Below are 13,177 nucleotides of genomic sequence, written 5' to 3' on the forward strand. Positions count from 1 at the left end.
TGAATATATGGAATGAAAGTCTGAATATATGGAATGAAGTCTGAATATATGGAATGAAACCCGAATATATGGAATGAAACTTTAATATATGGAATGAAAGTCTGAATATATGGAATGAAGTCTGAATATATGGAATGAAATTCTGAATATATGGAATGAAATTCTGAATATATGGAATGAAATCTGACGTCATGCAGTAACACCGTTAATAATTCTACCAACATTCAGTATAGGACTACTGGTGAAGAGATTTTTCAATATTTCCACATCAGGCGATCTTCCCACTGCCATTCCTACATAAACCTCCGTCTTTTAATACGGAAACGGAGGTAAGTAAACAGGGAGGAATTACAGGGCAAACTAACTTTTAAACAAACTAACATTTTAAATCCGATATACCAGCGCTGCCCAATCCCAGCGCGCCTTGCAATGTTTAGATTCAGGCTGCACACACAAAGTTTATTCTATTCTATTTTATACTCGTCGCTGCCTGTGCGAGTATCTACGGCGCCGTTTTAACGTGTAAAATCTGTACCAGCGGAATTTCACCAGCTACACCGGGTTCATCATAAACTCAACTCACAATAGAGCACAATCAGCCACAGGGACGATTTTATACAAAAAATTACAGCACGGTTTAGCGTGTTTCATTTAAGACACAAAGGTTCTGCTAACTTTAAAAAGTTCAGATTACATTAATGTATAGAAGAGAATACAATTTATGTGTGCAGTCTGAATCTAAATGTTGCATGGCGCGCTGGGATTGGGCAGCGCTGGTATATCGTATTTAAAATGTTAAAGTTAGTTTGCCCTGTAATTCCTCCCTGTTTACTTACCTCCGTTTCCGTATTAATGGACGGAGGTTGTAGGTAGGAATCGCCTGTTTCAGTCAGTGCGGAAGCATGATGAATAAGCAGCTACTGTCGCTGCATTAGGTCTTCCACGGTGAAACATTGAATAAATCTCTATGCTGAATGTTGGTAGAATTATTAGAAGTGTTACTGCAAGCATTAGCCAGAGTGTTTATTACGTCGTCGCTGCTTAAAACTGCTGCTACTGGGTTTGGTGCAGAATCACTCGTGTGAGGAACAATTCACCTGTTTAGCGAACTAACATTCTCAAAATGGCGCCAACGGCTTGGTGACGTCAGATTTCATTCCATATATTCGGGTTTCATTCCATATATTCAGACTTTCATTCCATATATTCAGGTTTCATTCTGTAAGAATGGACATCACGGGAGCCTGCTTTTGCCTTGCATAACAGATGTCTGCAGGGGGAGGTGTGACATTCCTATGTTGACGGTTGTTGGTGAAAATTCGGCACCTCTGTTTTACATGCCTTTTGTCTGACGGCAACGTGTGAAGTATCAGCCGTCAGGACCGCCCACCCTCTTTGTCTTCCCCAAATGGGAGGCACCGGGGGCGTGACATCAGAAACAACAGGTTCTGATTGGTCAGTGACAACTCCCTGTAGGCCAGTGACAACTTCCTGTAGGCCAGGGGTATAAAAGTCTGCTCACATGTGGAAAAAGGGACCTCTGAGCTTTCTTGCTCAGGGGGTTTTCCATCGGAAGCCGGAAGGCTTCTGAGCCTTTCTCTCCCCCTCTCTTTCTCTTCTCCCTCTTTACTCTTTCTTCTCATTTTTATTTTCTCTGTAACCTTGGTACCTTTTTACATTCAATATTCACATGTAACTACAATAATTATTTACCAGTGTTAATAAATTAGAAACTGTTCATTTTTAACCTCTACTGTGCCATGCCTCTTTCTGCCAGGTAACATCAAATTGGAGTGGTTGAATACAGTGCTTTGTGTGGAGGGAGAAAGAGTTTTTTCTACACACTCTATTCTCTTCTCCCACACCACATGGTCTTTTTTACAATTCCATATATTCAGACTTTCATTCCATATATTCAGGTTTCATTCCATATATTCAGACTTTAATTCCATATATTCAGTTCCCTGTCAATATATATATTATTTATTTCCTGTTTGGCTTGCCATAATCTATCTATCTATCTGTCTGTCTGTCTGTCCTCGTTATTTTATATATATAAAAATGTCTTAGACTATTTTTATATACACACACACACACACACACACACACACACACTGGTGACAATATGAAGTGCTGCCTACCTGACCACTGACTCCGTGACATTGATTAGCAACAGCAGGAGTTTCTCAGTAAGTTGTATGTTCCATTTGCATCTTTATTGACAGTTATTGTCCAAAATAGGCCAAAATTGCACGTGATCAAACCCGGTTGATGGTCACATCAGGTTCTAACAGAATATTAACACAGGCTTAAAGAAGCCTGACAGCATCCAGTCTGGAAATGGATACTCCAGGGCCGAGGTTCGGATGGGAGTTTCATGTTCGTCCTGTGTTACAATGGTTCCTGTTTGTATTCACCCGTTTCTGCATGTATAAAGTTGCCCTATTTGTGTCTGTTCTCTGTCGGGTCATTTTTTGGGTGATGTTTCCCCTGTATGGTGTTCCTGTTATAAATCCCCTGTCCTGTGACGTTGTGCATATGTGTCCTCCTTCCTCACCATGTCTGACCACCATGACAAATGCTCTTTTAAACTTTTCATCCTACATCATGTAAAACATATGTGTTTTTATGAAACATTTGTGTGTGACAGGTAGGGCTGTGTGGTATACAATATATAACATTTATTCAGGTGGTAGTAAGGTGGTAGTAGCCTAGTGGGTAAGACACTCGCCTGTGAACCAGAAGAACCAGGTTCAAATCCCACTTACTACCATTGTGTCCCTGAGCAAGACACTTAACCTTAAGTTGCTCCAGGGAGACTGTCCCTGTAAATACTGATTGTAAGTCGCTCTGGATAAAGGCGTCTGATAAATGCTGTAAATGTAAATGTATTCACACATACACACACACACACACACACATATATACATATGAATGATAGAAATTTGGCCAATGGGAGAGATTTTGATTATATCAGCCTACCGCAGAAATATCCGCTCCTTGCGAAAATGGCAAAGTTGCATCACCTGCGTGCCTACGAGCACACAGAGCACATGGCAGGGTTTCCACAGATCCTTAAGTCCTAAATTCAAGTTTCCGAAAAAAATATAATTAAAAATTACACTTCCGGGTTTACTAAGTGCAACATGCATGTCAGTGCCCAATCAGTACTTGCGCATGCAGGCGTGGAACCGATCGGGCAAGTGGTACTGATTGGGTGCTGACAGTGCGCATGGCAATGACCAGGGCCGGTCCAAGCCTGCTTGGTTCCTTGTGAAAAAAACTCATTATGATTTAAAAAATCACAAAATAAAATATTGGAGTGTGTGTGTGTGTGTGTGTGTGTGTGTGTTTGTGTGAATCCTGGAGCGACTGCCTGATAAAATATGAGTATAGTGTTATATGAACAAGCATAGAATTTTTTATATAATCACTGATTTTATATCATCATAAAAAATACCTGGTATTTCACTGACCTGTGGGTGTGACAGAAAGTCAAATTGCTCAGATATTGTTTTATCTGGTATACGGTCATGCCGTATGTTGATGTATCTTTAAAAGGTTTATCATACAACTTCCTACTGCAGTGCCTTTGCTATGGACACATGTTAACCTTTCAAAATACCGCACTATATACTGTCTACTGTCTATACTTACATTTATATCAGAAATATGACTTTTATGCCATATTACATTAGATTAGATTATATTCAACTTTATTGTCATTACACATATACAAGTACAGGGCAACGAAATGCAGTTTAGGTCTAACCAGAAGTGCAATAAGCAGGAAGTGCAGGATACAGGTAAGATAGGTTATGGGTATACATAAGGTGATATGTACAGGAAGAGACTGGATAATATTTACAGATGGATGTACAGTACTATGTAATAATATACAGTTAGTATTACCATATCGCACAGCCCTAGCGACAGGTGTATGAAACCAGCAGCTTCTTTTCCCTGTGATATCTTGCGGCACAAGATGAAACACTGCTTCCTGATTACAGCTTCAGAGCCACTATACGGCCGTGGTGACCTGTCACAAGCTGTGCTGAGGTCATCGCTGACAGGCCAGGGACCGGGACTCTGCATACTGATTGCCCTGCAATTCACTGGCTTGATTACAGGGCCAGTGTTTCAGATATCATCAAGAAAAAGCATGACTGAGATGGAGATCAGTGATAATGATCTCGTCTTGTCTCTTCTCTTGCGATTGAACAAGAAAAAGAACTTGTTCATCAGCTTGATTTAAAAAACAAATAAGTGTACCACAGTGTATTACACAGTAATGGGAAAATTGCAAGCTATGTTAACATGGTGTAATTATGTCAAATTATTGTATATTTTCACTGTTTATTGCCAAAAACCCAGCAGCATGACTCACTTCAGACGCACCCAGCCTCATGCACTGGAAATGAAATGTTAAGAGCAATGGGTAATAGTTAAAAAAGCCTCCTCGCTCACACTGACAGCAGTAGTCGTAAGGGGCGTGGCAGCGGTTGTAGTGCTGTAGCGAGACACCCTTGAGGTGCCGAATGAATTGTTCGGTGGGCATGTTCTAATTGGCACTCCACAGCAGCGGTGAGTCTTGCTGTCTGCGCCAGTAGATGTCGGGGTTCTGGTGTCATTGATACAGGTCTGAGACGGCGCAGTACTGAACGTGCCCCACTCAACGCGGAGCTCGTAGTCGGCATTTGTGCAGGAACAGGGAGTCCTCTGTCACCTAATCACCCGTGTAAAGACTGCAGAGCCCGGGAGGAGCCTGCAGGGCCTTACAGCTGTCCAGCGTCTGCCCTTTAAGAACATGGCATAATTATGATCGTAAATAAACTGAAAAATTGACAGAAACATTTATCCTTTTGCTGCATTCTGAAAATTAACCATATATATAAAAAAGGTTGCAGAGGCTGGGCAGTTCTTCTATTTCTGCACACTGCCCACACAATGACGTTACCATGGGGATTGAGTTGAGCCCATTTTCATCCATCATTTGCTGCTCCTCATTTCTTCTTTTTTATTTATTTGGTTGTTTGAAAGACTCCTGCTGCTCTTAAAGCCTGTGTAGTTAAACCACCAATGACTGTTTAACATCTGCTTCCTTTTCACCCCCAATGTTCCACATTTAAACAAGGGAATTTTTTAACTGTGTGTTAGTTTGACACAATTAGTCAATTGCTAACCAAACCCCATGCCGATATGTTTTTTATTCATATAGCCTCTCTGTCGTTACCACAGCAACAGCATGCCGAAGAGTGATGAGCAGATTGCTCTCATCGCCTTCCTGTCCCTGGTCATGCTCATGAGTGTCCTGGGGAACCTGCTCGTCATGGTGGCAGTCTGCAAGGACCGTCAGCTCAGGTTCGATCGCCATTTTTACACGCGCCACGCTGCATCCGATGTAGCACAAGCACAGGGCACCCATCAAATTCAATCAAGTCTATCTGTTTCTTTTTGTGGCAAGAACTCTGCCCTTTATGGGTTGGCTCACTGCTCTAGTACAGTCATTTTAATGTGTTTTTCACATTTAAACCTAGAATCATCGTAATATTACTGATTTATTGAGATATTTTCTACTGATAACAGAAATAATTGGCAATATTTTAGAGTAATATGAGCTAAGCACAGGGCTTGTTCGATTTCCTTTTGATCACGTTCGTTATCCAGAACACAATGTTTTTTTTAACAGAGATTAAAATAGGAGGAGCCTGATTGACAGCTCTATGGCATTCTGATTCTAACCTCTTGAATTGTTTTTTAAACTACCTGACTGTACCATCAATGGTTAAAACATGATGGCACACAGGGGTTCTGCCTTTCTCTCTTCACCACTGTTCACCTTTGACCCTGCGCTGCTAAAAATATATCTCTTGACACAGTCTCACACCGTCTCTCACTCCTTCTCTCTCACCTCTGCAGCATAATAAGGAGCTGTTGTAAATGTAAATGATTACATTTTAGAGTCTGTTTTCTTTGACTGCCTTATGCTGTAATTGTTTTAGTCCATGTTAATCACTGGGTTGCCTTAGCACACTTGGGAAAATACATGGATGGATTTGCATAATTCAAATGAGTTCTCGAATGTTAACTTAATAATTTTAGCATTCACTGTGTAAATGATTTGATTAAATAAGCACTTCATCAGAGTTTTACTTAATCAAGAAATAGAAACAAAAACAAATTGCTCCCATTTTAAATTTCCCCTCAGCGGGATTTTAATTTGGCAGGCCATTGTTGTTGAATGAGAAAATGTGATCTGGCTCAGAATAATCGCAAAATTGTACATTTTACATTTTATGGTTTATCTGATAAGGTAAAGCAAATAATCATCTTTAAGGGACAGGTAGATAAACGGCAACCTCCAAGATCACCTACAATGGACATATAAAAGTCAGAACTGGACAATGGAAGAATGCCCGCTCAGATTATTTTGTGAATCTTGCAGATGTTACTTTAAAACATAACACCTCCCTAAACATTGCTTTGGACCACCAACACCCCCTCATTTTAACAGTATTTCCAATTTCGACACGGCCACAAATAGTAATATTTTGAGGGCCGTGGCTCAGAATTGAAGGTGTTGACTTGGCCTGTCGTTCCCCTAGATCTTAATCCGATCAAGCATCTGTGGGATGTGCTGGAAAATGAAAGCCGTTCCTCTCTTGAAGGATCTTAAAGGATCTGCAGCTAACATCTTGGCACCAGATGAACGCCGGACACCTTCAAAGGTCTTGCGGAGTCCATTCCTCTACGGGCCAGAGCTGCTTCCCCAAAAGCACACATACTCACATATTTCATACCGGGGTTTGGCCAGATTGTGGATAGACCAGGGGTGGACATAAAAGCCAGACAGGTGAGGACAACCCGGGTTAATCAGGCAGAGAGAAGACTAAACATCTCACTTTCTGAAAAAACGCTGCAGACTTTAATGTAGCTTGCTCCAAGTGCGCCAACACAAGTCCGGTGGCATTAATGGGCCCACTAGCCACTCCCCGGGGAAGGAGCTTTGAACGGCAGCCAGCTTTGCATGAGAGCGTCACCCCCCTCCGTGCATTTTTCAGCGGATGAGAGTCGGCAGCTGCTGCCATGTTTTGGTTAAGTGGCCGAGTGCTCTGCGCTGGCCGAGGCCCTTGGTTCTCATTGGGCTATTTATAGCCGACTGTTTGCAGTAGCAGGGACGGACAGTTACCTCACCTCGTGTTTTATTAGTCATTAATAGAGTGCCCTGAAGCCTGGGCTTTCTCGAAACGTCAAATGGGGGTGACCCCCCAGCTTCCCACATCCCACCTCCTCTCTGTCCTTTTTGCCTTTCTCTCTCAGCACATAATAAATACAAGAAATTCTGCAGGAGTTTCAAATGTCTGTTCCTTCAAACGTAACCTTGACATGAACTCTCCCGTCCCTCTCCAGGAAAATAAAGACCAACTACTTCATCGTGTCCCTGGCGTTCGCAGACCTCCTTGTGTCAGTGCTGGTGATGCCCTTCGGCGCCATCGAGCTGATAGACCAGGAGTGGATCTTCGGCGAGACTTTCTGCCTGGTGCGGACCTCACTGGACGTTCTGCTGACTACAGCTTCCATACTGCATCTGTGCTGCATTTCTCTGGACAGGTAGGAGGCACTTTTTCCATACTGCTGATGCGCCTGCTGATGCATCTGCTGGCCGCCCCGGCGTAGATCACGGAAACAGGTGCCAAATGGCCCAGAGTCACTGCCTGCAAGGGCAAATGTGAGATCTCAAATATTAATTTGGCGGCTGAAAGAAAGATTATTCTCACCTGACATCCCTACAGTGAAGCATGACAGTGGCATCAATATTGTATTGGGCTGCTTTCATCAGCAAAAACTAGGCGTGTTGTTAATTAAGAATGAGAGGCGGGTGGAGCTGAAGAGAGCCTGTTTTAAACTATGCCGGACATTAGCCAGAAACTTCAGTGGACATTTCTTGAGACAGTTCCTCCTTGAGAAGAATACCATCACATGTGAAATATTGAAGCATTCTGAAAAAATGACCTTCAATCATGAGAAACGGTCGTGTCAGAATTATTTTGATTGGCATCCTATAGTTTTTATTTTGTATTCTGATTGACTGGAAGTGGAATTGGAATGAATTATGGTGACTTTTTTAATATTTTGTGATGTATTGTATTAAGTTTTTACCCCATGGCAGCAATGAGGTTTGTCATGCCTGTCTCATCCATTAGACAGATACAGATTAACTACTCACTGCCTTTGTAATATTGCGTGAGTGTGACAGTTAATTGACAAGAGCCGAGGTTAATTAACTGATTTCTAATTACGACTGTGTATGTGTGGGCTCGGCGTGAATCACCAGTACATATCTCTTCGTCCCGCTGTATTCCTGTACACCGAGGGGCTCTGCTCGCTGCCTGCCGCCTTGGAGGAAATTGCCTTATTTAATTACACCAGTCTGCAGAGCCCCAGCGTGATCGCCAGCTCTTATTAACCAAGTCCTGAGACACAATGTACAAGCCGTCCACGATTTAGATCTCCTCCATATTCATGGATCACCATGGCCTACCTTGCATGCCTTCATAATGCACAGAAACCTTTTATAAAATTATAGTGTGAATGGAATCTGAGAGCAAATGCTTTTAAGGAATTAGTGCTAAAACAGCAGTAACAGCATTAGGCCTTCAAGACTTTTTTTTTTTTTTTTTAATTATCAGTGAGTTTTTTTCACAGACACTTGCAGTTTCTCTTTAAGGCTGCTGCAGCACAGGGTAAAGAGGTAAGTCGGTGCAGATTGTGTTGTGGAGTCCAGAGATGGTGACATCTGTTGCATCCTGCAGACTCAGTGGTTGCTGCGGTGATCTTTCAACATCCCACTGGTGTAGTGGTCAGGAGTGCAGCGAGGCCAGAACATGAAATGCTGCCAAATTCGACTTCTTCCTCCCCCTGGACAGGACCTGGGTCGAGGGCATACCTATGTGTGAGAGCGTAATAAGAAATTTTGGCCAAGTTGACCCAGTATATCCAACTCCTCATGACATGTTCTGGCCAAAGATTTGAAAAGTTTGCTGAACTGAGAACTGCTCCATGTCAAAGATTCTCCTGACTGGGGCAATTCTTCCGTTAGTGCTGTGACGTAGGAGTCTTTCCAAAAATCCCCTGCAGGTGTTGACTGAAGACAATATCGTATGATTTACATAATTTTCAGAAATATTTTTGAGATTACAATTTTGGCTTCAAACTAATTTTATTTACAGATGTTCCTGTTAAACTGTTGAAATGTTAACTGTGTTTCAAATATGTTTCAAAGGTTGTTTCAATAATTTGTCCAACACAGATTAACACAGAATCACCTTCGATTGATCTGCGATGACCCTTTAAATACTTCTGTCCACACTGGGCATTAACTTAGCGTGTTCACATTTTCTGACAGCTTACATATATGGAAGAAATGACAGCTGCAGTTGTCAAATGGCAGCTTAAGACCTTCCTCATTAGAGAAAACTTTCTTATAGTTTGACTTGGGTAAAAAAACTACAAGAGACTGAATAAAATGTTTGTATTCATAGGTGGGCTACTAGTGAACCAGAAGTGATTGATTCATGGGTGGTAACCTAAAAGCACGTTGTAAGTTACCCAGGATAATGGCATCTGCCAAATTATGCAAATGTAAATGTGAAAGTAAGAACCAGCTCATGTTTTTCAGCTCATACCTCTTTATTGTGCGTAATTGGAGCATAAATGTACCTTAATGGGACAAATGACATAAGTCTTGTAGAAAAATACCTCACATATAAGATGCTCAAATAATTAATTATTTTTTTCAAACTGGAAGCAAATTTTTACCGGACTTGTCTAGTTCTGTCTTTTTTGTCCATTCTGGCACCCTCCTTCTCAGTCTCTCTGTTATGCCAAGTGGGTTGAGGGACAAGGCACAGAAGTGCAACATCATGGGAACAAGTGTTTTTTAATACCTGAAAACAAAACCAGGCTCGATGGCCAGAAACACGCAAACTATGAAAACGTGAGGGCAACGCTGGACAGATTTACATGTACATTTACAGCGACTTACAATCAGTAGTTACAGGGACAGTCCCCCCTGGAGCAACTCAGGGTTAAGTGTCTTGCTCAGGGACACAATGGTAGTAAGTGGGATTTGAACCTGAGTCTTCTGGTTCACAGGTGAGTGTGTTACCCACTAGGCTACTAACACCCTACACAATGGTGTGGGAGTTTGAGACTAACATGCAAAGGGTCCAAATCACCCCTACCTGGCAGGCAGCACCTTTGGGCGATTAGGACCCAGCACACATGTGAAATAGGGGCCACCTGGTTAGCAAAGGGCCAAAGTATCAGACTCTCATTGCCCGTATTTGGGAGGACAGATGTCCTTTTAAGATTAACCATGCAAATTCAGTTAAAGCCTTGATCTGGCAAACAAACCTTTTGTTGCTCTCAACTGCGGAACGTGTCTTCTCTTAAGACAGATAAGAGTTTAGAACAGTTTAGAATAATCATATTTTACAAAAACGCTGAATCCTTTTACATTTTGCCTGGTTTCTGCTCTTGCTAGCATTGCACAATTTGAGGAATGCTGTTGTGCGTCATGAGCCGGGAGAGGGATGGGCGCGGGGGATCTTACAGGAAGCTGAACTGTTGGCAGCCAGTTATTACAACCGTGAATCTTAGAGGACTCGAGGCGGACGCTCTGTTTTCGTCTTTCTGCGCCATTTAACAACTCATCTGACACCGCGGTCCCAACATCGAGGGGGGAGGATGTCCTTCAGGCCGCCACTTAGCACATAAAACAATATTATCCGTGTCAGCTTGTTTTAGTGCGTGTTAAAGGTGCGCGCCCCGAAGCGTCACCCGCCTCGTTCGTAAACGAACATAATCCTGTTGCTATGATGTTCCGGCCACACAAGCCAGTGTGCTTCAATTATATAACCCTTTTTATCAAAATGCCCCTTCAATAGAATTAGGGAACAGTTACAAATACCAGTCACTCCTGGCCCAAAACATCAGGCGTCTGTTAGAAAGGTGAAGACGAAGAGGAATTTCACCTTTTAGCACGACAGTGACCCAGAGCCTACGTCCAAATCAACAAAAGGATGGGTTCGCCGAAAGAAAATGAAAGTTTTGGAATGCCCCAGCCAGAGCCCAGACCGGAATCCAATAGAAAATCTGTGGGTTGACCTGAAGAGATGCTCTGACAGATTTTGAATGCTTCTGCAAGGAAGAGTGGTGAAATATTGCCAGGTCAAGATGTGTGCACGCTTATGCAACCAGTTTATTGTATGTTTTTATTGATAGATTTTTGTTTGAAAAGCCTGGATTGAAAATAAATTAAATGTAATTTTAAAAAGTTAGAGCTTTGATCTTAAATCAGGTAGACACTGCTATATCTTATTAGAGATAGAGATAAATGGATCGGTATTCCTGTTTGGTCCACAGGAGTAGATGGCTTCATGTGGAAAAGAACCTGCTTCGCTAACTGCTTCTGATTTGAACTCAGAAGAGGTGGGGGTGGTTCTTTGAGATGATATGGGGTTGATACTCAGAACTTTTGCTTTTTTGGGGGGGGGCAGTGGTGGCTTAGCGGTTAAGGAAGCGGCCCCGTAATCAGAAGGTTGCTCCGGGCGCCTCTCATCGCTGCCCAATGCTCACCAAGGGTGATGGTTAAAAGCAGAGGACACATTTCGTTGTGTCACCGTGTGCTGTTGTGTCACAATGACAATCGCTTCACTTTCACTTAAAAAAAAAAGAACTTTTTTGTCCTGCTGCTCTGTGCCACACGATGCTTCCAAACACCTGCCCCATTCCAGAACCAGCACTGCGACAGCCAAGGAATAATCAGACGCCTTCATTTAAGCATGAACAATACAGCTACACCAAACGCCTTTTATTTTTTTAGTTGCGCTGACTGTGCTCGTTCCCTTGTTTTTTTATGCTGACATTAAAAGGATTTAAATTGAAACTACCACTCCCCGAGCACAATTCCATAATGGCTGCAGGACAAAAGGACCTTCACATGTTATGCCAGATGGCGAGGGAATGAAATAAGGCTAAACTAGGGCTAAAAATAAAGTGCACTAGTAACTCGTAAGAGTGGATGATGTGATGTGGATGGTGGTTGTCATCCCATGGGTGGACTTCCAGGAAGGACTGAGGGTGCAGCTGGGGGGGGGGGGGGTATGGGGGAGACAGGAAGGTGAGCAGAGGCATTTTCTTAAGAGCTGTATTTTCAGCGGTGCAGTGGGGCTGTGAGACTGGCCGTACGCCGCAATTCTTCAGTCGAATCGCGGCGAATCGGGAGCCGTGGGCTTTCTACTCATTAGCGCTCGCCCTCTGCCCGGCCCCACCCCCCGCTTCCACTTAGGAGTCTGCTTATGATTTGACTCAAGGTTCATTTTGCCACAGCCGCACGCTCGTCTGACGCCAGCCGAGCTTGGAATTGTTTTTTATGCAACCTTTCATGAAGCAGTTTTTTTTTTTTGTCCCCTTCAGGTACTCAACGTCTGGCGGAAGAGAGAATAATAAATAATAATCTATATACACAAACAGAAGACTGATTTATAAGATGTACTTGAAATTGGCTGCTGTTACTGCTCATAAAGCACATCGTCTCACCGGCGGTTACGTCTCTTTCTGGGATTTCTGGTAGAATGATGCTATCTTTTATTTGATTTCTTGTTTCATACTTTTTAATTTTTATCAACACAATCATTTGAGTGATAAGTTACACTTTATTGTTGACATGGGTCTGTATAAAGTAAATTATTATCCAAATTTATTATTCATTCAGACCATCAGAAATATAGCAAAAATGCATCTTGACTCCAGTTGTTCAATGCCGCACTTATTTTGTCCAGCTCCGTAGAGACGGTATTAATGAAACAGGGAAGGAAAATATATCAGGAATTCTCGGTTGTTCAAGTGTCAATACAAAATGAAAAAGAAATGTGTGACAAACCAGGGATCATGCGTTTTTTTTAAATAGTATCTTGGTTCTGGACTGGGATTTTTTAAAATAGTATCTTGGTTCTGGACTGTAAGCACCTCTGGGTGCCGAGGCACCTACTTAAGGAGTCCTGAGTAAGCTCAGCTGAAGCCATATAGGCATGATTGCTCCGGACTCCTTAAGAGCAGTTTGACACTACCCAGCGGGCAAAATTAACATGGACTCTGTGTGTTTGCTAAGTTC

The 13,177-nt window shown here is 42.5% G+C and overlaps 1 protein-coding gene across 3 annotated transcripts in view; it reads left to right on the top strand.

Moving 5' to 3' along the window:
* htr4 (5-hydroxytryptamine receptor 4) overlaps positions 1 to 13,177 on the top strand; it is a 71,251-nt gene that overhangs the window by 21,054 nt on the left and 37,020 nt on the right. For all 3 annotated transcript variants that reach the window (XM_028960850.1, XM_028960849.1, XM_028960848.1), the window contains 2 exons: positions 5,239 to 5,361; positions 7,411 to 7,611. In XM_028960850.1, coding sequence (XP_028816683.1) covers positions 5,246 to 5,361; positions 7,411 to 7,611 — 317 coding nt within the window. In that variant the 5' untranslated portion in view covers positions 5,239 to 5,245. The remainder of the gene's footprint in view (positions 1 to 5,238; positions 5,362 to 7,410; positions 7,612 to 13,177) is intronic.

Source organism: Denticeps clupeoides, chromosome 18, assembly GCF_900700375.1.
Source record: "Denticeps clupeoides chromosome 18, fDenClu1.1, whole genome shotgun sequence".
In the NCBI taxonomy this organism is placed as follows: Eukaryota; Metazoa; Chordata; class Actinopteri; order Clupeiformes; family Denticipitidae; genus Denticeps; species Denticeps clupeoides.